General features: G+C 40.9%; 1 protein-coding gene across 1 annotated transcript in view; it reads left to right on the plus strand.

Annotated features, from left to right (window-relative positions):
• The window catches only part of LOC114567668 (gastrula zinc finger protein XlCGF71.1-like), a 20,532-nt gene extending 8,276 nt beyond the window's left edge, over positions 1–12,256 (plus strand). Inside the window, exon 2 of the mRNA XM_028596777.1 lies at positions 11,276–12,256. Coding sequence (XP_028452578.1) covers positions 11,356–12,009 — 654 coding nt within the window. The 5' untranslated portion in view covers positions 11,276–11,355 and the 3' untranslated portion in view covers positions 12,010–12,256. The remainder of the gene's footprint in view (positions 1–11,275) is intronic.
• Positions 12,257–26,479: the final 14,223 nt, after the last annotated feature.

Below are 26,479 nucleotides of genomic sequence, written 5' to 3' on the forward strand. Positions count from 1 at the left end.
CACACACACAACACACACAACACAGACACACACACACAGAAACACAAACCCACTAACATAACACAGACAAACACACACACATACAACACAGACACAACACACACACACACACAACACACACACAGAAACACAAACACACTAACACAACACAGACAGACACACACACACACACACACACACACACACACACACACACACACACACACACACACAGACACACACACACACACACAGAAACACAAACACACTAACACAACACATACAGACACACACACACACACACAACATACACAGACACAACACACACACACACAACACAGACACACACACACACACACAGAAACACAAACACACTAACACAACACATACAGACACACACACAGACACACACACACACAACAACACACACACAACACACACACACACACAGAAACACAAACACACTAACACAACACAGACACACACACACACGGTGGATGCAGTAAAAACCGGAGATGAGACCGACACGATGACCTAATTTAAGGACAGCTACTTTATTGTAAGTTTAATGATAAGTTAAAGTCCAATCAGTACTTTATCAAACTGTATGAATGTGAGTCCCAGGCCAGGATAGGAAATTAACTAACAATGTAAAGATCAACAAGCCACTGACAGAAATGTTCAAATTTGATTAATTTAATAAATTATTATTTTTTCTTACATCCACCAGCCATTTTCATATTATACAAACATTTGTAGCATCCTGAGCCTTATTGGTTACAAGTAAATCTCAGCCCAGAGTTTTTTTATTCTCCCCAAAACAAGTTTAATTTTTATTTTTAAGGAACTATACAACAACAAAAATCACAACTTTTCTCAAAAAAAGGGCGCAAAATCCTGGAGGGACTGATTAGATTCACACTCAGAGACTTTCATCTTCTGTTTGAAACATAAATAATAACTTCTGTTTTTTTTTTTCAACCTGTAATGATGGGAATAACAATCTATGTACATTTGGGTAAATATAGTCCAGATAATCAAAAAGACTCTTTGAAGGAATAAGGAAACTAACTACCATAATATTTAAAAGTTTTCTCAGAGCTGTGAAAATGCAATAAAATATTTGTCTTTCTTCAAACGTGTTTATCTATCTTCTATCTATCTTGCGATCTTCCGGACTTTTATTTTGAAGCTCAGCAACTGGAACACTCCCGGACTTTTATTTTGAAGCTCAGCAACTAATCTGCATCGGAAGCTGTAGTCTTCACTGCGGCTGACTTGACACTTTGAACAAGATGGCGTCTAGCAGAAAGGAGTGTTAGCAGAGTATCTTTGTTGTGCTGAGAAAGAGGTAAAATGTGTAAAGTCCAGATGCTGAGAGCGTTGGTGGAGCAGCGACTAACTGCGGCTGCTGAAGAGATATTTGGGCTGTTTGAAAGAACGATAGCAGAGTACGAGGAGGAACTTTGTCGTTCAAAAGAGGAGAACGAGCGACAACGGGAGCTACTGGACGCTGTTTACAACCCTCAGCTTCGGCTACACAGAGCAGGTTTGGTCATTAAACCTTCAGTTGATCTTTCTCTCCTTCCTGGGATCTCTTCTCTCAGCAACGATATGACGATAGGACGTATGGAAATAAGCATTTGTTCATAAGATCTATTGTAATCTTCGCTCTTTAACTGGCCTTCGCCAAACTTCACCAGACTCCATGTAAATAATCAGGACTTTTATCATCGTAAAACACACTGCATTCAAAGTGGACAGAAACACAATAAAACTATCAAAAGCCGTCTTGGTTCATCTTTCCACTGTTCCAACAATCACCACTCTGGTTTGGTTGAAATAAACCCTTAATTCACCGATTTCCATGTGGAAATATGCTGGCTCTATACACGCTAAAAGTCCTGATTATTTACATGGAGTCTGGTGTGTTTTGTGATGGTGATTTCGGGGCTGTTTTCTAGATAAACAGAGGTTCTTATTGAATATAAATCCGTCAGCTTCGGTTACACAGAGCAGGTTTGGTCCCTTTACTTCTTCCTCTCTCTCTCTCTGTTCTCTCTCTGTTTATACTGACATCTGCGCAGCAGAGCTGCTCTATTCTCAGCTTTACGGTAACTAAACAGCGTTTAAGAAATGCTGTAGGAAGGGTTCTCAAGTTTTATCAAAACCTTGGAGTGAGATCACATGCGTTAGGAGAGGATCCACCCCCCTTATCCAATAAGCCCACTTAACAGCCGTGCTCAATGTACACAGGATTGCAGATCTCTGCATGTCTGTGTGTGGGTTGGAGCTTTGTGCTCATTATGTCTATTTATCACCTGGCTGCTGCAACCCCAAAAAATGATGCAGGCAGCATTAAAATAACACTTAACCTACTGCATCATGCTCCAAACAGTTAGAGGAAACAAATATGTTTGCATCTTGAATGTGTGTAGTAGAAATGGTAGAAGGGTGCAGTTAGGGTGGTGGGACATTGTGGACAAACGGAAATATTTGAGTATTATTATTATAGTTTGTGTGTCTGCTTATGAAAAGTGTATTGTGTTGTGTTTGTTGCACATTTTGATGCTTTGATGACAGGGGTGGGGGTGGGGGGCTCCCACTTGAAGCACTGTGGCTCGATGCCAGCCATCTTCACCGTCATAATGGATGACAGAAGATGGAAATAATTTCAAAACTGTTGTAGCTATCTATGATTGTTTGATGGCTAACGTTAGCTCAAAACGCCATTCCAGTGACAGCCTTTGTTGTGTTTGATTGCTAACTTGTAGCCAGCAGTACGAACTTGGCTATGTAGGTCCATTTTTATTGTATTGACATTACAGAAGTCTCTCGTTAGCAGGTTCTTGGAGGCTACTTCAGCCTCTAATCTAGCGTGTAGATGTCGTCGCATCATTGTCACAAAGTGACGCATGTGCAACTCACTCATCTGCACTCGACTCACATCAGGTAGTGACACTCTCTCTGCATCTGCATTGGAGTCGGGAAGAACTGAAAACAGTTTGGTAATCTTAGACAGCCGTCCAAATCTGCTCAAACAAGTCACCTTTAAAAAGAAAATGAACCAATGAGGCCTAAATACTTCTTTATTTGCATTCATTAAGTTCAATTTCAGTTTATTTATAGTATCAATTCATAACAAGAGATATCTCGAATCACTTTACAGATACAGTAGGTCTAGACAATACACTATAATTTACAAAGACCCAACAATTCCAATAATTCCCCCAAGAGCAAGCATTCAGTGCGACAGTGGCGAGGAAAAGAGCTGGGCAATATATCAATATCGTGATATGAGACTACATATCGTCTTAGATTTTGGATATCGTAATATGGCATAAGTGTCTTTTCCTGGTTTTAAAGGCTGTATTACCGTAAAGTGATGTAATTTTCTGAACTTACCAGACTGTTGGAACTGTTATATGATTTGCCTTTACCCACTTTGTCATTATATCCACATTACTGATGGTTATTTATCAAAAATCTCATTGGGTAAATATTTTGTGAAAGCCCCATTAGTCAACGCTACAATATCGTTGCGGTATTGATATCGAGGTATTTGGTCAAAAATATCGTGATATTTGATTTTTCTCCATATCGCTCAGCCCTAATCTAGACCTACTCTATCTGTAAAGTGTCTTGAGATAACCCTTGTTATGAATTAATACTATAAATAAAATTGTATTGAATAAAAAATAACTCCTAGGTTTCTGCCAGTAGTGCTGTGGAGGCCAGGGCAATATCATCCAGATTATACAGTTGAAATAGTAGCTTAAAGTACTGACTAAACAGTTGTCTGTATTTGATTTTGTTTCCTGCAGATGTTGAGCAGCTGTTGGTGGTTAAAGAAGAGGTTCCCCCTGAGCAGCAGGAGTGTAGCTCCAGTGTGGACCAGCAGGAGCCAGAGCCCCCCCCACACATTAAAGAGGAACAGGAGGAACTGTTTATCAGTCAGGAGGGAGAGCAGCTTGAAGGGCTGGAGGAGGCTGATATCACCAAGTTCCCATTCACTCCTGTCCCTGTGAAGAGTGAAGATGATGAAGAGGAAGGTCAGTCCTCACAGCTTCATCAAAGACAAACTCAACACATGGAAACACAAGAATATCATTCGAATATAAAAAAATATAATGATATTCGAACGAATATTAGCCAGCCCTTAATATTTGAACCTGTTATGGGCATTATTTTTTGCAAATGCGTTTTGGGAGGGGGGGGGTGTGACTGCTCCTCAGTCACACAACAGAAGAGAGAGGAGACTGTTTCGGTGGCCACAGGAGAGAAATCCCTCGCATGCTCGCTGGACAATACTGGCAAATCTTGTTTTTCTTCTACAGAAAGTCGTCATATTTGTCGCTTGTCGCTTTTGTGAAAAAAAAGTCACTAAGGGGGTTTGAAAAGTCGCTAAGTTGGCAACACACACACACAGGCTTGACGCACACACCAGCAACCACGAGTATAAACATCAGACCACTTACGTACAGACGTGCTCAAATTTGTTGGTACCCTTACAGCTCATTGAAATAATGCTTCATTCCTCCTGAGAAGTGATGAAATCGACCCCAGATTGAACAGAAGGATCGTGCGAATGGTAAGAAAAAAGAACCAAGCATAACTGCCAAAGAGATGCAAGCTGAACTCCAAGGTGAAGGTACGTCAGTTTCTGATCGCACCATCCGTTGCTTTTTGAGCGAAAGTGCGCTCCATGGAAGGACTCCACTTTTGAAAGAAAAACATAAAAAAAGCCAGACTGGAATTTGCTAAAATGCATATTGACAAGTCACAATCCTTCTGGGAGAATGTCCTTTGGACAGATGAGTCAAAACCGGAGGTTTTTGGCAAGTCACATCAGCTCTATGTTCACAGACGAAGAAAAGAACACCATACCTACAGTGAAACATGGAGGAGGCTCGGTTGTGATTTGGGGCTGCTTTGCTGCGCCTGGCACAGGGTGCCTTGAATCTGTGCAGGGCACAATGAAATCTCAAGACTATCAAGGCATTCTGGAGCGAAATGTACTGCCCAGTGTCAGAAAGCTTGGTCTCAGTCGCAGCTCATGGGTCCTCCAACAGGATAATGACCCAAAACACACAGCTAAAAGCACCCAAGAATGGATAAGAACAAAACATTGGACTATTCTGAAGTGGCCTTCTGTGAGTCCTGATCTGAATCCTATCGAACATCTATGGAAAGAGCTGAAACTTGCAGTCTGGAGAAGGCACCCATCAAACCTGAACCTGGAGCAGTTTGCTCAGGAAGAGTGGGCCAGACTACCTGTTAACAGGTGTAGAAGTCTCATTGAGAGCTATAGAAAACCTTTGATTGCAGTGATTGCCTCTAAAGGTTGTGCAACAAAATATTAGGTTAGCGGTCCCATCATTTTTGTCCATGCCATTTTCATTTGTTTTCTTATTTACAATATTATGTTGAATAAAAAATCAAAAGCAAAGTCTGAGTTCTATTAAATATGTAATAAACAATGGTGGATGCCAATTACTTTTGTCAGTTTCAAGTTATTTCAGAGAAAATTGTGCATTCTTAATTTTTTTGTGGAGGGGTACCAACAAATTTGAGCACATCTGTAGGCTACGGTGAAAGCTCCGAACTTCCTGTGGAAAGCATACTGTTTGTGTTTAATCCAGGGTCTGACTTTTAATTTTAAAAATAAACTGAAGGCATTTAATGGTCAAAATGGTATTAATAACTAATTGAATATATTTGAATATTAATATTAATAAACAAACAAACTTTGAATATGATATTTGGGCAAAAGTCAAAGCCCTAATGTAGAATAACAGTTCGGCAGGCATGTGAATCGCAGATTGTTGCAAATGTTACCATCATAGTGTGAAATACAGTTTAGCTGCTGCTGTTACGTGACCGGGCCTCAGCCGAGGGGGAGATGATGTCTCTGCAGCATATTCAGGGAGTCAGGTTAGTGTCACTAAAGCACTCACAACTTTGACCTTCATGCGTCAGCTGAAGAGGAAGCTCAGTCCACTCTTGTCCACCGCGCTGTTTTAAGCAAACACAGCTCTACTCTGCAAATAGCACATTTTTACAAAACGAGCTAAAACAAAAGCTGTCGGTTTGTAGTCTGTAAACCTTAGTTTGCAGGAATCTTGAAAATTTTGACAAATTTGTATAAACTTAAGCTGTCTGAAGAAACCATCCTCTCCGCTGGAGCGGTAAATATGGATGCATTATAAGACCAAAACAAATACATGTGGCTACTTAATATTATGTTGTGTTCTTCATTCTTGATAATGATGCTGGTTGTGTTATTATTATTTTGCCACAGCATCGTTTCATTGACAATGAGGCATACAGGACCTGCTTATCAGTCCATTCATCATTAAAGCTGGGCTTTTCCTTCAGGCTCTTTGACAGTGATATTTTTGTCAGCCTATTTTCCACCAATCAGGATGCTGCATACTAAAACCATGTTTCCATAATCATAATAATAATATACAATAATAATAATTACAAGGTCCTGATTATGAGAAATACATTTTATCAAATGTTGCTATGGAATAAAATTACAGATTCCCTGGATATTACATTTTGATGTGATGTCATAATTAAACTTAATGTTGACATGGCACACTAATAAACAAGAAATTTTGAAAAGGGCACTTCATATCAAAAAGGTTGCCGACCCCTGAGCCGGACAAAGAAAATGGAGGATTTGCTTTGCCAAACTTTAGAGAGTACTTCTATGCTGCACAATTAAGATACATAGTCTATTGGTGCTAATTGATCTATCAAGCCAGATGGAAAGAGATTAAGATGGGCCTGGGTCTGGCCCCTCCACAGTCAAGGTTAAGTGGAAAAGAACATATGGATCTTAAGGGTGAAAACTCGATTATGAGAGAAACATTTGAAATATGGTATGATGTGGTTAAAAAATACAAGTTAACATGAGACTGTAAGCTGTTGATTTGGCCTTCTTACACCTCCAGGTTCAGAGCAGGGGCCTCATTTATAAAATGTTCTATTCTGAAAGATTTTCTGCGCAAAAAAGTCAGAATTTTCGTATGCATGTGCGGTGCACACCGGTACGCACTCTTCTCCTTATAAATACGGACGTGCGTTACCTTATGCAGTCCTGCACGAGCCTCACGCTCCTCCCAAGCTCGTCCCATATTTGTCCTAATAAGGTCCATGTTAATCAATCAATGAATATTCCAGCCTTGAAAGGAGCCCTTACCAATCACGAAACGGAAAAATGGGGAAAAAAAACCCGATTCAGTGATTTTGAGATTGATGTGCTCATAGCAGAGGTAGAACATCCAAACTAAATCCTGTTTGGAGGCCTTAACCCTTAGTGTTCATATTTTTGTTACACAAACTTAATAATGTAATGTAACAGATTTAGGTCAATTACCAATGATACATACATCATTTATGGTTCATATTTGCCATTTACCCCTGTGAGATCACATTTATGATCATATGATCATTTTCGTCTTTTGTGAGAGAACAAGGAAATTCAATTATTAAAAAGGTAAAAAATAGAAACAAGATTTTGGTGCAAAACGGGTGAAAGTGCTTGAAATGTAACAATTTGGTAACTTTGTGTGGGAATAGCAGGTGCAGAAAGACAACATTCCCACACACAGACACCTACAATCAGACACATAGACACACACACACACACACACACAGATACACATCAAACAAACAACGCATTTCCCGGGGAGAGGCAGGGGAGAGCAGCGCTGCTCGGTGTGGGAGGATCCCCTGCCTCTCCCCGTTGCTGGCAGCCCCTCGCCGGGCACCACGACCTGCGAGGGGTCGGTTTAGCAAGAACGGGATTGTTGGGTTCAGGAAAACAAAAACTGGGTTAGGTTCTGAAAACGGGCAAACCATCGGAGTTCACTAAAACGCAGTCTACAAAACCTCGGGAGCATTACGCACGATCACACGTGTGGTCAAAAGGTTGCGGAAAACTGGGAAAATTTTTACGCATGGAAATTCTTTATAAATCCCGACTACTGCGAGGAATGTTGCGACGACAAATTTCACCCTGCTTCACGCAACTTTTTCTTGCGTACCAGGTTATATAAATGAGGCCCCTGGAATGTTTGACAAGACCTTTTGAAATTGGAGAGACAAAGGAATACCAGCTTTATGTAAACTTGTAGATAAGTACCATTTTAAATCATTTAGACAACTTAAAAATGATTTTGAATTGAAAAATGGAGATTTATACAGGTATCTTCAATTAAGACACTTTTACGAGACAGAAATTAAGAAGGATATCTCATTGGAAGGGAATGATGTGATTGAGGTGCTGACAGGTGCGTATAAGCAAACTCCTTCAAGATTTGTCCCTAAACTGTACAAAGGTTTATTGAAGCAACAGGGAAGAAATACAGTGTATATTAAAGACCCAACATACATCAACAAGCTCTAAAAGATGAAGGTAGTTTGGTTCGAGAAATTTATGTTTTTTTATTAAACCAAAAATTAAAAATAAACAATTAGGTCAACAAAAATGCTGTTGGAGACAATGTGGGTAACTGAATGCCAACAACTCTCATATATTTTGGTCATGTATAATAATACAGTTATTTTGGGAGTGGGTTCTGAGAGCCATGGGTGAAATATTTGGATATAATATTCCTAACGAGCCCCCTTGTATGTATATCTAGGACTGATACCAGACGATGTAATAGGTAAAGGAGACCTATACCTGTTTAAGATCCTTTCTCTTGCGGCTAAGAAGGCCATTACAAGAAGTTGGCTGAGATCTGACCCACCTGGACTGAGCCACTGGCTGGACATTGTAGAAGAAATTCGATCAATGGAACAAATGACCTATAGTCTATGAATTAAAACGGAGCTATATGCTGTAAGATGGACAAAATGGCACCTGTATGTGACAAAGTAGTGTGTACCCCCTGATATCGGGTGATGACTCAGAAAAGATGTTGTCCGATGATTATAAATCAAATGCAGCTTTATTCAAACTGAACAAACTTTCATGACCCTACTTGCGTGGATCCATTGCGGTTGGTCCTTAACACCTGCGTAGGTGGTCCGTATCGCGGCTCCCCTGCCGTTGGCTTGAGACTCCTTACTAGGACGTAGTCTCCTGGCTGGAATGGATGAGTTGTGTCCTCTCCTGGCTCCGGGAGTCTGTCAATTACCTGTTTGGAAAACTCAGAAACAAAATTGTATAAGTTCTTGACATATTCTTGTTGAACTTCTTGTTATCCTGTTAGACTTACCACGGACTCTTTGTCCATAACGCACCTAACGCAAATGGTCTGGCCATTAAAATCTCATGAGGCGAAAGACCAGTTGTTTTATTAGGCATCGCTCTCATTGACATTAAAATCAAAGGTAATGCTTCGACCCAATTCATTGTTTTTGACATCTGTAATTTAGTCAATTTATCCTTAATGGTCCTATTGGTCCGCTCAACCTGTCCTGAACTCTACGGATGATATGGGATATGAAATGCCCACTTTATCCCTAATGCCGCAGACAACAATTTGGTGACTCTAGCTGTAAATGCTGGTCCATTGTCTGAATCAATTTGACATGGCACACCGAACCGTGGAATACTATGTTCCATCAAACATTTAACAACTTTGTTTGTGCATCTTCCTTCCTCGTCGGAAATGCTTCAGGCCATTTGGAAAATCTATCTACAATGATTAGAAGATATACATATCCTTTGAATCTTTTTATATGTGTATAATCAATTTGCAAATATTGAAATGGACCTTAAGGTGGAACTAAATGTTCATGTTTTGGAGCTCTGAGATCCGGATTACACCTAGCGCATATAAGACATCTTCTTACAAATTCCCTTGCATTGTTTTCCACACCTACTGCAAAGAAAATCTTCGAAATATACTTGATAATTCCCTCTGTGCCTATATGAGTAATTCCATGAACAAATTTTAACACTGCGTCAAATGAAACTTTTGGCAATGCAATTCTGCCATCCACAGATTTCCATAAACCTTCCTCATCTTGAATGCATCCTTTCTGCTTCCATCCTTTAATCTCAGTATCCAATGCTTGTTTCTGAAAGTCCAATAAATCAGTTTTAGTAAAGGGTGGATCTGTGACTTGTGTATATGTTCCTATCTCTTTCAACCAGGGTGGAAACACTGAATCCCCCACAGCTTTCTTTGCGCACTCATCAGCAAAATTATTACCCATCGCAACCCTTGATCCATCCCTTGCATGACCCTAACATTTTGCAATAGCTATCTCTAGGGGTAACATCATTGCAGCTAACAATTCCTTGATCAAGTCAGCATGCTGTATCGGTTTGCCTCCTGTAGCAACAAATCCCCTATTTTCCCATATCTTACTAAAATCATGAGCGGCTGAAAATGCATATTTACTATCGGTATATATTGTAACCCGTTTATTCTCAGCCAACACACAAGCTCGTGTTAAAGCAATTAACTCTGCAGCCTGTGCTGACCTTACAGGTAATCTAAAAGCTTCAAGACATTTACTCTCATCGTTGACTACCGCATAAGCCGACAAAATAGTGTTATCTTGTGGTCGTACTGATGAGCTATCACAGTAAAGAATGATCGTGTTTTTATTTTGCCTCTAGAGGAGCTATTGTAATGCATGATGCCAGCAGAGCCTTCTCAGCTCTGTGTACTGGGTAATGAATGACAGCGTGCGCTTCTCAGCCGCTCCAGCATCGGTATGGATTTTTGCCGATAACGATAGTTCCACCAATCAACTATCGGTGCCGATTAATCGGCAGAACCGATGAATCGGTCGAACTCTAGCTCCAAGTACTGACTAAACAAATGTTTGTATTTGATTCTGTTTCGTGCAGATGTGCAGCAGCTGTCGGTGGTTAAAGAAGAGGTTCCCCCTGAGCAGCAGGAGTGTAGCTCCAGTGTGGACCAGCAGGAGTGTAGCTCCAGTGTGGACCAGCAGGAGCCAGAGCCCCCCCCACACATTAAAGAGGAACAGGAGGAACTGTGGAGCAGTCAGGAGGGAGAGCAGCTTCAAGGGCTGGAGGAGGCTGATATCACCAAGTTCCCATTCACTCCTGTCCCTGTGAAGAGTGAAGATGATGAAGAGGAAGCTCAGTCCTCACAGCTTCATCAGAGACAAACTCAACACATGGAAACAGAAGCTGATGGAGAGGACTGTGGAGGACCAGAACCAGCCAGGAACTCACATCCACTTTTACAACCAGAGACTGAAGACCAGACTGGAGACTCTTCTGATCCTGAGACTGATGACAGTGCTGATTGGAAGGAGACCAGAGAACCTCAGTCAGCTTTAAACTCTCTGAAACATGATTCAACATGTAAGAAACCATTCAGCTGCTCGGAGTGTGGGAGAAGATTTGGCTTCAAGTCACATCTGAACAGACACATGATGACTCACACAGGAGAAAAACCTTTTAACTGCTCTGAGTGTGGGAAAAGATTTAGCCAAAAGGAAGATCTGAAGAGACACATGATGACTCACACAGGGGAAAAGCCTTTTAGCTGCTCTGTGTGTGGGAAAAGATTTGTTGATAGGCGACATCTGAACAGACACATGATGACTCACACAGGAGGAAAACAGTTTAGCTGCTCTGATTGTGAAAAAATATTTGGCCTCAAGACAGATCTGGAGAGACACATGAGAACTCACACAGGGGAGAAACCTTTCAGCTGCTCTGAGTGTAAGAAATCTTTTACAGAGAGAGGAGGTTTACGGTCACACATGGCAGTCCACACAGGAGAGAAGCCTTTCAGCTGCTCAGTTTGTAAGAAATCTTTTACAGAGAGAGGAAGTTTACAGAGACACATGGTAGTCCACACAGGAGAGAAACCTTTCAGCTGCTCAGTCTGTAATAAATCTTTTACTCAGAGAGGATATTTACGGTCACACATGGCAGTCCACACAGGAGAGAAAAGATTCAGCTGTGGTGTTTGTAACAAAAGATTTGTCTGGCATTCTGATGTCAAAAGACATAAATGTGTTGGTCCGATGGAGACAGAAACTGATGGAGAGGACTGTCAGTTTTTCCCACAGAATTAGATTCCATTTGTGGTGGTAGCTGACCCGGGGTGGGGGGCAGAAGAGGTGCAGACTTCTTATATTAATTGTACTACAGTTATTTTTATACAAAATTCTGCAGTTAACAATTCAAATTTCTAAATGTAATGGTGTAATGCAGTAAGGCATGTGTCATATTCAAGTATCACTTTAGGTTCATAATACATTTTTGTAGTTTTTTCAATGTTTTGCCACTTTTTCGGACGTTTTTGGGGCCTTTTCTGGCGTTTTTTTCCAATGGTTTTGTTTCTTATTATCAACATTTTTTGTCGCTTTTTTTCTTTGTTGGCTAAGTTACTTTTTTGCGGCTTTATGTGGACCGAACTGTAAGTGAGAAGGCTATATGAGACGCACAATAATCCAGTAAAAGATTTTTTCGATGAAATAAAAGCATGTGAATAAACTAAACATGTCCGGCCCTTGATGTGATTCTGAGTTTCCAGTGTGGCCCTTAGTGAAACTAAGTTTGACACCTCTGCAGTAAGAGAAGGGGGCTTTCGCTTCTGACAACAAAGTCCAGTTCATTAGATTAGTATGAACAGGGCATAACCGTATATTATTCCCAAGGAGCACGTTTTGCTCTTCAGTTGAAAAATGTAGGAGTGACTTACATAAGGTAACTGCTATTACTGTTGTAGCTAATTTGTACAATAATACAATAGTGTTATGAATACAAAACATTATGAAGTGTAATATTTTATATTTTGAAATACTGATGAATATATTGTGTTACAGATCGCCCCTACAGTTCGGCATGCATGTGAACCGCAGATTGTTGCAAATGTTACCATCATAGTGTGAAATACAGTTTAGCTGCTGCTGTTACGTGACCGGGCCTCAGCAGAGAGGGGGGGGGAGAGCAGATGATGTCTCTGCAGCATATTCAGGGAGTCAGGTTAGTGCCACTAAAGCACTCACAACTTTGACCTTCATGCGTCGGCTGCTTCCAAATGGCTCACATCAGGTAATAAGCATGGCGTGGCGACAGTAGTCGGAGCTCTGGTGGACAGAGATCTCCACTCGGCGGTATCTCGCTGTGCTGCCGGTACCCAGAGCAGCGTGGTCAGCTGGAGAGATCGCTACAGTCTGACTCAGCAAACGCTGGCAGCTGAAAATCAGACGTTTTGGTGCTTCGTGATATTCCTCTGGCGCTGGCTAAAACCTCTTTAAGGGGTGCCAAAACTTTCTCTATGCAGTATAAACCCTGAATAAATACTGGTAATAACTTAATTACTTCAATACTAACCATTAAACTTCGGATTGACTCTAGCCGTCTTCTCTGCGGGGAAAAAGATCAATGTCGGTCGATGTCTTCTTCTTCTCTGTGTTGATTAGCGGATCGCAAACCAAGTTTAAGGCTCATACTGCCACCTACGTTACTGTATTGGAGTGTGTAGAATAATCAATGGCAATAATTAGTCTGCATGGAGGAGTAGGTTCTGTTGTGTTTGTGTGAGAGAGAGAGAGAATATGGCAGTATGTGGTGGTCAACATTGATTGTATGGACGAGCTGCCACAAATATATCAATTTATGGGAAACACTGACTCTGGAGGACCAGAACCAGCCAGGAACTCGGATCCACTTTTACAACCAGAGACTGAAGACCAGACTGACGATGGTGCTGATTGGAAAGAGACTAGAGAGACCAGAAACTCTTATGTGTCATAAACCAGTGATAAAAAAGTATTAAATACCTTGGAATCCATATCTCTAAAAATCTAAAAGAAAGACAAAAGAATTTAAAGCCCAAAAAACAAAAAATATATTCAATATATGGCTTCAGAGAGATCGGTCCATGTTAGGTAGAGTTGTTCTGAGTAAAGCGGACGGTATCTCTAGATTTATTTACCTTACCCAATCTCTGTTTATCCATCAATAACTCTGTAAAGAAACAAATAATATTTCAATTAATTTCATTTGGAAAAATAAATGTAATAAATGCTATACCTAGTGAAATTCTTCAACTAATGAAATGTCACTCTGAGAGACAAGAGTTGGATCTGACCTTCTTTGTTGATGGAATAAATATTTAAAGTCATAAATGTACCAATAAACATAGAATTACTTCTACAGCAAAAGTAAACTCAATCTACGGGGGAAATTTGTTTGGAACTCTTTGTATTCTAAAATTCACTGGGAATCAACATGGCTTCTACCGTACAATTTGTTATCCCCAATAAACTGCAAGAATTACATTTTAAAATACTGCACAATATTTATCCTACTAACAAATTTGTTTCAAGATTTTGTGGCTCTGGACAATAAATGTGAATTTTGTAAAATTGAAGAAGAAACTATTATACATCTATTCTGTGGAGTTCTGGAATATTTTTTAAAACTATTTCAATATTCAAAAAAAGCACTTAATTAAATTGGAAGCAAAATATGTTATTCTTAATTATGATAACAAAAACAAAACAATACATAGGATTGTCAAGCTATTAATTCTCCAGGGGAAATTTTATATTCATAAATCGAAATTTTCTCAATCTCGGCCAGCTTTTACTCACTTCAGAATTGAATTTCTGAATTTTTTTTGAGTCTATCCAAATTATTAATAAGAAAGGTATTCATATAGCTGATGTACAACCAATACTTTTTTCAAGGAAATATGATTATATAGCCTATATTCCACTTCACCTTGTATTTGTATTGTATTCTTTTTTTCTCTATTTATGTATTGAAGTGCCTTTCTTCTTGAGCATTATTTTTGTATCATTAGGTAAGGCTATAATACTCTCTCTCTCTCTCTCTCTCTCTCTCTCTCTCTATACAGTATATATATATATATAAATATATATAAAAACAATTGTTCGAACACTGTATAACATGTTTGTAAATTTGCAAATAAAAAAGGGTTAGGCCAGTGACTAGGCATTTTCTTGATGCCATGGAAAGACAAGACTATACCCTGTACAGAAAACCCTGTGTGAGCTTTTATATTTTTGCAAAAGCATTGTTGAAGTGAGCCTGAGATCGGAGACTATAAACGCCAACGACGGCTTCTTTGTGATTGCTGTGCACATGATAATAAATTAATAACATTAATCAAGATGTATTACCTGCTGAAAATGAGTGTGAATGCTGAACCAAATCTTCTATCAGGTTCCAATTGACAAATCTGAGGATAATGGACTGGAGTTGAGAACAATAGCTCCATATTTCTATGAGAATAGTTTCTGTTCTGCTTAGAGGGATTCTAAAATGAACTTTCATGTAACTTGAATCCAGTTAATTTGGCTGCATGAAAGTAACTGAAAATAGAAAATGGATTTCCTGCAGAAAATGTGTGTGATTGCTGAAAGATGAAAAGCTAAACTGGATTGATGTCTGAAATGTAAAAGAAGGAGGTGAAGTAGTAAGAATACTTGAAAACAGTGGGAACATGGGTGGGTCAAAGTAGTTGAAGTTTGACAGATTAGTATAATTTTTTATGACAATAAACTATCAAATAAAAACATGAACATTAACTCTCCTAACACCAAAACCGAAAAAGCACTTTTTGTTTAAAAGATTGCCAGTGTAAAAACACTTACCCTAGAATAAAGCTCTAAAAACCAAATTGTTTTAAAAAACAAATTTAAAATTTAAAAAATCAACCATTTTTATGATCATCATCAGGAAGCTGTAAAATTAATACAAGTATGTGTCTTCTAACGTACAGGAAGACACAGAGATGTGTTTACTGTGAGGCATCGCCACGTGATGAAAATTCATCAAAACTGACCGAGACAAGCAGCAAAACACAGCACAGCCTAGTGGTGAACCGTGGTGAAAGTATTCAGATCCTTTACTGCAAAAAAATTACTAATACTACACTGCAATAAGTCCTGCATTGAAAATGTTACTTCATTAAAAGTACAAAAGTATTAGCAGGAAAGTGTAGTTTGAATATTAAAAGTAAAAGTAATCCATGCAAAACTCATAACTAAAGCTGTTACAATCCAACACTGGTGTTACCTTTGTAAATATGTAACTAATTCTTTGTGTGAATGTTTATGCCATGATAACTTTGGGAACAACAATCTTTTTACATTTGGGTAAATAGAGTCTAGATTTAAAAAAATAAATAAAAAGACCCTTTAAAGGAATAGGAAACTAACTACCATAATTTAAAAGTTTTCTCAGGGCTGTGAAAATGCAATAAAATATTTGTCTTTCTTCAAACGTGTATTTTAATCATTTATCTTGCTGTGTTTTCTAAAGAAGCCTAAAACACTTCCGGACTTTTATTTTGAAGCTCAGCAACTAATCCGCACCGGAAGCTGTAGTCTTCACTGCGGCTAACTTCACACTTTGAACAAGATGGCGTCTAGCAGAAAGGAGTGTTAGCAGAGCGTCTTTGTTGTGTTGAGAAAGAGGTAAAATGTGTAAAGTCCAGATGCTGAGAGCGTTGGTGGAGCAGCGACTAACTGCGGCTGCTGAAGAGATATTTGGGCTGTTTGAAAGAACGATAGCAGAGTACGAGGAGGAACTTTGTCGTTCAAAAGAGGAGAACGAGCGACAACGGGAGCTACTGGACGCTGTTTACAACCCTCAGCTTCGGCTACACAGAGCAGGTTTGGTCATTAAACCTTCAGTTGATCTTTCTCTCCTTCCTGGGATCTCTTCTCTCAGCAACGATATGACGATAGGACGTATGGAAATAAGCATTTGTTCATAAGATCTATTGTAATCTTCGCTCTTTAACTGGCCTTCGCCAAACCCACCAGACTCCATGTAAATAATCAGGACTTTTATCATCGTAAAACACACTGCATTCAAAGTGGACAGAAACACAATAAAACTACCAAAAGCCGTCTTGGTTCATCTTTCCACTGTTCCAACAATCACCACTCTGGTTTGGTTGAAATTAACCCTTAATTCACCTGACATCTGCGCAGCAGAGCGGCTCTATTCTCAGCTTTACGGTAACTAAACGGCGTTTAAGAAATGCTGTAGGCAGGGTTCTCAAGTTTTGTATGTGTGTGTGTGTGTGTGTGTGTGTGTGCGTGTGTGTGGGTTGGAGCTTTGTGCTCATTATGTCTATTTATCTTTGCTTGTGTATCACCTGGCTGCTGCAACCCAACAAAATGATGCAGGCAGCATTAAAATAACACTTAACCTACTGCATCATGATCCAAACAGTTAGGAAACAAATATGTTTGCATCTTGAATGTGTGTAGTAGAAATGGTAGAAGGGTGCAGTTAGGGTGGTGGGACATTGTGGACGAATGGAAATATTTGAGTATTATTATTATTATTATTATTATTATTATTCTGTGTAGTCTGTGTAGTCTGTGTGTCTGCTTATGAAAAGTGTATCGTGTTTGTTGCACATTTTGATGCTTTGATGACAGGGGTGGGGGTGGGGGGCTCCCACTTGAAGCACTGTGGCTCGATGCCAGCCATCTTCACCGTCATAATGGATGACAGAAGATGGAAATAATTTCAAAACTGTTGTAGCTATCTATGATTGTTTGATGGCTAACGTTAGCTCAAAACGTCATTCCAGTGACAGCCTTTGTTGTGTTTGATTGCTAACTTGTAGCCAGCAGTATAAACATAGGTTTTGTAGGTCCATTTTTATTGTATTGACATTACAGAAGTCTCTCGTTAGCAGGTTCTTGGAGGCTACTTCAGCCTCTAATCTAGCGTGTAGATGTCGTCGCATCATTGTCACAAAGTGACGCATGTGCAACTCACTCATCTGCACTCGACTCACATCAGGTAGTGACACTCTCTCTGCATCTGCATTGGAGTCGGGAAGAACTGAAAACAGTTTGGTAATCTTAGACAGCCGTCCAAATCTGCTCAAAGCGGTCACCTTTAAAAAGAAAATGAACCAATGAGGCCTAAATACTTCTTTATTAGCATTCATTAAGTTCAATTCAATTTTATTTATAGTATCAATTCATAACAAGAGTTATCTCGAGACACTTTACATATAGAGTAGGTCTAGACCACACACTATAACTTAGAAAGACTCAACAATTCCAGTAATTCTCCCAAGAGCAAGCATCCAGTGTGACAGTGGTGAGGAAAACCTCCCTCTCGGGGACAGACCCAGGCTCTTGGTAGGAGGTGTCTGATGGGACAGACCCAGACTCTTGGTAGGAGATGTCTGATGGGACAGACCCAGGCTCTTGGTAGGAGGTGTCTGACAGGACGGACCCAGGCTCTTGGTAGGAGGTGTCTGATGGGACGGACCCAGGCTCTTGGTAGGAGATGTCTGATGGGACAGACCCAGGCTCTTGGTAGGAGATGTCTGATGGGACAGACCCAGACTCTTGGTAGGAGATGTCTGATGGGACAGACCCAGGCTCTTGGTAGGAGATGTCTGATGGGACAGACCCAGGCTCTTGGTAGGTGGTGTCTGACAGGACAGACCCAGGCTCTTGGTAGGTGGTGTCTGACGGGACAGACCCAGGCTCTTGGTAGGAGGTGTCTGACGGGTCAGACCCAGGCTCTTGGTAGGAGGTGTCTGATGGGACAGACCCAGGCTCTTGGTAGGTGGTGTCTGACGGGACAGACCCAGGCTCTTGGTAGGAGGTGTCTGACGGGACAGACCCAGGCTCTTGGTAGGAGGTGTCTGACGGGTCAGACCCAGGCTCTTGGTAGGAGGTGTCTGATGGGACAGACCCAGACTCTTGGTAGGAGGTGTCTGATGGGACAGACCCAGGCTCTTGGTAGGAGATGTCTGATGGGACAGACCCAGGCTCTTGGTAGGAGGTGTCTGATGGGACAGACCCAGACTCTTGGTAGGAGGTGTCTGATGGGACAGACCCAGACTCTTGGTAGGAGATGTCTGATGGGACAGACCCAGGCTCTTGGTAGGAGATGTCTGATGGGACAGACCCAGGCTCTTGGTAGGTGGTGTCTGACGGGACAGACCCAGGCTCTTGGTAGGTGGTGTCTGATGGGACAGACCCAGGCTCTTGGTAGGAGATGTCTGATGGGACAGACCCAGACTCTTGGTAGGAGGTGTCTGACGGGACAGACCCAGGCTCTTGGTAGGAGGTGTCTGATGGGACAGACCCAGACTCTTGGTAGGAGGTGTCTGACAGAGCCTGGGTCTGTCCCAGGTTTCTTCCTGAGGGGGAGGTTTTCCTCCAGTTGCATTGAATCAAAAATAACTCCTAGGTTTCTGCCAGTAGTGCTGTGGAGGCAGGGCAATACGATCCAGAGTATACAGTTGAAATAGTAGCTTAAAGTACTGACTAAACAGTTGAAATAGTTAGCTCCAAGTAGTGACTAAACAGTTGTCTGTATTTGATTCTGTTTCCTGCAGATGTTGAGCAGCTGTTGGTGGTTAAAGAAGAGGTTCCCCCTGAGCAGCAGGAGTGTAGCTCCAGTGTGGACCAGCAGGAGCCAGAGCCCCCCCCACACATTAAAGAGGAACAGGAGGAACTGTGGAGCAGTCAGGAGGGAGAGCAGCTTCAAGGGCTGGAGGAGGCTGATATCACCAAGTTCCCATTAACTCCTGTCCCTGTGAAGAGTGAAGATGATGAAGAGGAAGCTCAGTACTCACAGCTTCATCAGAGACAAACTCAACACATGGAAACAGAAGCTGATGGAGAGGACTGTGGAGGACCAGAACCAGCCAGGAACTCACATCCACTTTTACAACCAGGGACTGAAGACCAGACTGGAGACTCTTCTGGTCCTGAGACTGGCTACAGTGCTGATTGGAAGGAGACCAGAGAACCTCAGTCAGCTTTAAACTCTCTGAAACATGATTCAAGAGACAAGAAACGATTCAGCTGTTCGGAGTGTGGGAGAATATTTAACTGCAAGTCAAATCTGAACAGACACATGATAACTCACACAGGAGGAAAACATTTTAGCTGCTCTGATTGTGTGAAAGTATTTGGCCTCAAGACAGATCTGGAGAGACACATGATAATCCACACAGGAGAAAAACCTTTCAGCTGCTCTGAGTGTGGTAAAGCTTTCTCTGAACGTGGAACCCTGAAGAAACACATGAGAACTCACACAGGAGAGAAACCTTTCAGCTGCTCAGTTTGTAAGAAATCTTTTACACAGAGAGGAAGTTTACAGAAACACATGGTAGTCCACACAGGAGAGAAACCTTTCAGCTGCTCAGTCTGTAATAAATCTTTTACACAGAGAGGAAGTTTACGGTCACACATGGTAGTCCACACAGGAGAGAAAAGATTCAGCTGCAGTGTTTGTAATAAAAGATTTGCCCGGCGTTCTCATGTCAAAACACATAAATGTGTTGGTCATATTGAGACAGAAGCTGATGGAGAGGAGTGTCAGTTTTTCCCACAGAAGTAGATTCCATTTGTGGTGGTAGCTGACCACATTACACCGGTTTTGGCCACGCTCCACTGGCTTCCTGTTTGTTTCAGGATTGAATTTAAAATTGTGTTAATTGTTTTCAAGATCTTAAATGGGTTGTCACCTTCTTATTTATCAGAGCTTTTACATGTCCACACACCTGTCAAAGCACTGAGGTCTTCCAATCAGATGCTCCTCGATGTTCCCAGGTCCAGGTTAAAAGTCAGAGGTGACCGAGCCTTTTCATTGGCTTCTCCAAACCTCTGGAATAGTCTACCTATTCATATAAGAACAGCCCGGACTGCTGAAACATTCAAGTCCTTGCTTAAGACCCTCTACTATTCATTGGCTTTCAAGTCAAGTTGAGCTTTGATATCTTGACCTTTTTCTACTGTTAGTTATTTTGTGTTGTATATTGTGTATTGTTTGTGTATATCTTCTATCTATAATTTCAGGAACGTCTGTCTGCCTGTCCGTCTGTCTGGGTGTTAAGTGCATATCTCTCGACCCGTTAGTCCGATGGATTTCAAACTTGACAGGTGTCTTGCTATGGGCACGAGGGTTAGAAATGCAAAAGATATTGTTAAATATATAGGTAAAAGAAGCACACATGGGCTTTAGCCGCTTGCCACTCCCCCTCTGCTCACTGAGTGTGGAGAGAGAGAGAGACAGAGACAGAGACAAAGACAGAGAGAGAGACAGAGAGAGAGAGAGACAGAGAGAGAGAGACAGACAGAGAGAGAGACAGAGAGAGAGAGAGAGAGAGACAGAGAGAGAGAGAGAGACCGAGACCGAGACCGAGACAGAGAGAGACCGAGACCGAGACAGAGAGAGAGAGAGAGAGAGACCGAGACCGAGACCGAGACAGAGAGAGAGACAGACAGAGAGAGAGACAAAGACAGAGACAGAGAGAGAGACAGAGAGAGAGACAGAGAGAGAGACAGAGAGAGAGACAGAGAGAGAGACAGAGAGAGAGAGAGAGAGAGAGAGAGAGAGAGAGAGAGAGAGAGACCGAGACCGAGACAGAGAGAGACCGAGACCGAGACCGAGACAGAGAGAGAGAGAGACCGAGACCGAGACCGAGACAGAGAGAGAGAGAGAGAGACCGAGACCGAGACCGAGACCGAGAGAGAGAGAGAGAGAGACAGAGGAGCTTTGGCAGCTAAAATGTGTTTGACTTTGAATAAACAAACGACAATTCCCGAATTTAAGGACGTCTCAGAATCCCACACATGGAAAGCATAACCAGCTACAACAACTGCAGACAGCGTGATAAAGCGAGACGTATCTGTGTGTGTCCCTGTTTGGGGGGACGGTAACCTGCACATCAGCACCTCTGACTCTTTTCCTGATATTGTATTAAAATTGCTGTGAGCTGGCAGAACATGTCGTAGCCTAATTTCAGAGTGCTGTGCAATGCAAGACAATCTCAGAGCTGAACCGGGCAGATAGCCTACATCAGATTTCATCAGACTCACCCTGGGTCGGGTTAATTACACACACACACACACACACACACACACACACACACTCCGGTTCTGGTGGTTGATGAACGCAGATATGTGCTGATTAGCTCTTATAACGGGCAGGGTGGGTAGCACACTGCCATGAGTCCATGACGCTAATGTCTGTTTACTCCACATTTTAATTGTGAGATTTTGTGTTTACATTCTGATTCTGCAATGTTCTCTGTCAGGTAAATATAGAAGCACAATGTCTTCCTCCATAGGCACCGATTTATGTTGAAATTGATGTTGTCCTTAATTTTAAATAAATGTAGCCTACTGGCAGTCTGGCACACGTGGGTGCTCAGCAGGTGCTGGTATCGGCGCCTATGTCTTCCTCTGATGTATACGTAGCCTACACTAAGTCAGTAGATAGTAGGCTATACAGTGGAGTTGCATATTAAGTGGTTCAGGGTCCTTCTGTAAGTCATTTTGGGGTACACTTTGGTTTTGATAAATTCTACAAGCAGCAACACCACAGGCCAAGCAATCAGCCCATTTTAAACGGGCACAGCACTACTGTGTGTAAATTTTCTAAAATAAAAAGGGTTAGGCCAGTGACTAGTGAGTGGGAAGACAAGACTATACCCTGTACAGAAAACCCTGTGTGAGCTTTTATATTTTTGCAAAAGCGTTGTTGAAGTGAGCCTGAGATCGGAGACTTTAACCGCCAACGGCGGCTTCTTTGTGATTGCAGCAATTATCATGTGCACAGTACACATGATAATAAATTAAAAACATTAATCAAGATGTATTGCCTGCTGAAAATGAGTGTGACTACTGAACCAAAATCTTCTAGCAGGTTCCAATTTTCAAATCTGAGGATAATGGACTGGAGTTGAGAATAGTTTCTGTTCTGCTTAGAGGGATTCTAAAATAAACTTTCATGTAACTGGAATCCAGTTAATTTGGCTGCATGAAACTGAAAATAGTAAATGGATTTCCTGCAGAAAATGTGTGTGAATGCTGAAAGCTGAAAAGCTAAACTGGATTAATGTCTGAAATGTCAAAGAAAAAGTAGTAAGAATACTTGAAAACAGTGGGAACATGGGTGGGTCAAAGTAGTTGAAGTTTGACAGATTAGTATAATTGTATATGACAATAAACTATCAAATAAAAACATGAATTAACTCACCAAAACGCGACGGTGAAAAAGCACTTTTTGTTTAAAAGATTGCCAGTGTAAAAACACTTACCCTAGAATAAAGCTCTAAAAACCAAATTGTTTGATGGATTCTCAAAATTCAGACGAATTAATTTAAATTAAAAAATGAATTAAAATCGCTCTACAAAGCGCCAAAGTTAAGCCCAAAAGAACACTAAGTGAATAAAGAACTTGCATTGAACATGCCCTTATTTAAAAAAAATAAATAAAAATCAACCATTTGCATGGTCATCATAGAGAATCTGTAAAATGAACACAATTCTGCGTCTTCTAACGTACAGGAAGACACAGAGATGTGTTTACTGTGAGGCATCGCCACGTGATGAAAATTCATCCAAAGTGACCGAAACAAGCAGCAAAACGCAGCACAGCCTAGTGGTGAACCGTGGTAAAAAAGTACTACACTGCAATAAGTCCTGCATTGAAAATGTTACTTCATTAAAAGTACATAAATCATCAGAAAAATGTAGTTTAAATATTAAAAGTAAAAGTAATTCATGCAAAACTAGTAACTAAAGCTGTTACAATCCAACACTGGTGTTACCTTTGTAAATATGTAACTAATTCTTTGTGTTATTGTTTATGCCATTTTAACTTTGGGAACAACAATCTTTTTACATTTGGGTAAATAGAGTCAAGATTAAAAAAAATTTAAAAAGACCCTTTAAAGGAATAGGGAAACTAACTACCATGATATTTAAAAGTTTTCTCAGGGCTGTGAAAATGCAATAAGATATTTGTCTTTCTTCAAACGTGTATTTTAATCATTTATGTTGCTGTGTTGTTGTAAAGCAGCCTAAAACACTTCCGGACTTTTATTTTGAAGCTCAGCAACTAATCTGCACCGGAAGCTGTAGTCTTCACTGCAGCTAACTTCACACTTTGAACAAGATGGCGTCTAGCAGAAAGGAGTGTTAGCAGAGTATCTTTGTTGTGTTGAGAAAGAGGTAAAATGTGTAAAGTCCAGATGCTGAGAGCGTTGGTGGAGCAGCGACTAACTGCGGCTGCTGAAGAGATATTTGGGCTGTTTGAAAGAACGATAGCAGAGTACGAGGAGGAACTTTGTCGTTCAAAAGAGGAGAACGAGCGACAACGGGAGCTACTGGACGCTGTTTACAACCCTCAGCTTCGGCTACACAGAGCAGGTTTGGTCATTAAACCTTCAGTTGATCTTTCTCTCCTTCCTGGGATCTCTTCTCTCAGCAACGATATGACGATAGGACGTATGGAAATAAGCATTTGTTGATAAGATCTATTGTAATCTTCGCTCTTTAACTGGCCTTCGCCAAACCCACCAGACTCCATGTAAATAATCAGTACTTTTATCATCGTAAAACACACTGCATTCAATGTGGACAGAAACACAATAAAACTATCAAAAGCAGTCTTGGTTCATCTTTCCACTGTTCCAACAATCACCACTCTGGTTTGGTTGAAATTAACCCTTAATTCACCCATTTACATGTGGAAGTATGCTGGCTCTATACACGCTAAAAGTCCTGATTATTTACATGGAGTCTGGTGGAGATATGCTGGCTCTATACACACTAAAAGTCCTGATTATTTACATGGAGTCTGGTGGAGATATGCTGGCTCTATACACGCTAAAAGTCCTGATTATTTACATGGAGTCTGGTGTGTTTGGTGACGGTGATTTTCGGGTCTCTCTGTTCTCTCTCTTTTTATACTGACCTCTCAGCTTTACGGTAACTAAACAGCGTTTCAAAAATGCTGTAGGCAGGGTTCTCAAGTTTTGTGTGTGTGTGTGTGTGTGTGTGTGTGTGCGTGTGTGTGCGCGTGTCTGTGTGTGTGTGGGTTGGAGCTTTGTGCTCATTATGTCTATTTATCTTTGCTTGTGTATCACCTGGCTGCTGCAACCCAACAAAATGATGCAGGCAGCATTAAAATAACACTTAACCTACTGCATCATGATCCAAACAGTTAGGAAACAAATATGTTTGCATCTTGAATGTGTGTAGTAGAAATGGTAGAAGGGTGCAGTTAGGGTGGTGGGACATTGTGGACGAATGGAAATATTTGAGTATTATTATTATTATTATTCTGTGTAGTCTGTGTGTCTGCTTATGAAAAGTGTATCGTGTTTGTTGCACATTTTGATGCTTTGATGACGGATGGGGGTGGGGGGCTCCCACTTGAAGCACTGTGGCTCGATGCCAGCCATCTTCACCGTCATAATGGATGACAGAAGATGGAAATCATTTCAGAACTGTTGTAGCTATCTATGATTGTTTGATGGCTAACGTTAGCTCAAAACGTCATTCCAGTGACAGCCTTTGTTGTGTTTGATTGCTAACTTGTAGCCAGCAGTATAAACATAGGTTTTGTAGGTCCATTTTTATTGTATTGACATTACAGAAGTCTCTCGTTAGCAGGTTCTTGGAGGCTACTTCAGCCTCTAATCTAGCGTGTAGATGTCGTCGCATCATTGTCACAAAGTGACGCATGTGCAACTCACTCATCTGCACTCGACTCACATCAGGTAGTGACACTCTCTCTGCATCTGCATTGGAGTCGGGAAGAACTGAAAACAGTTTGGTAATCTTAGACAGCCGTCCAAATCTGCTCAAAGCGGTCACCTTTAAAAAGAAAATGAACCAATGAGGCCTAAATACTTCTTTATTAGCATTCATTAAGTTCAATTCAATTTTATTTATAGTATCAAATCATAACAAGAGTTATTGTGATGTAAATTTCTTGCAGCAGCGGAGTTTAGTAAATATCAATGATAAAAATGAATACAAATAAAGACTGTTTAAAAATTAAACCAAAATCTGGTCTTTGAGGATTTATTATATTTTGCAAATTATGAGAATACAGATTCACAGGTACACACAGTACAACTGAATGAGCATTTCTAAACTAAAATCTAAACATCACATCATATAGTCAAAACCTCTCTTAAGCCACCCCTCTCACTTTATCTTTTAGCCTGGCCATAGTTGAAAAGAGGACATCATGAAAAGTCAAACCATCCTCACCTTCCCCTCTGCTCTCTGTTCTCGATATTAGCCTAAACAACAGTTTACACCAGGAGGCAGAAGGAGACATGGTTTTGTGGCCTTCTCGACTTTGTCTGGTAAAAAGTTAAACAAATGAGAGGCTAGTGTCTCTCACACTATAACTTAGAAAGACTCAACAATTCCAGTATGACAGTGGTGAGGAAAACCTCCCTCTCGGGGACAGACCCAGGCTCTTGGTAGGAGGTGTCTGACAGAGCCTGGGTCTGTCCCGTCAGACACCTCCTACCAAGAGCCTGGGTCTGTCCCAGGTTTCTTCCTAAGGGGGAGGTTTTCCTCCAGTTGCATTGAATCAAAAATAACTCCTAGGTTTCTGCCAGTAGTGCTGTGGAGGCAGGGCAATACCATCCAGAGTATACAGTTCAAATAGTAGCTTAAAGTACTGACTAAACAGTGGAAATTGTTAGCTCCAAGTACTGTCTAAACAGTTGTCTGTATTTGATTCTGTTTCCTGCAGATG

This window comes from Perca flavescens, chromosome 14, assembly GCF_004354835.1.
Source record: "Perca flavescens isolate YP-PL-M2 chromosome 14, PFLA_1.0, whole genome shotgun sequence".
Classification (NCBI taxonomy): Eukaryota; Metazoa; Chordata; class Actinopteri; order Perciformes; family Percidae; genus Perca; species Perca flavescens.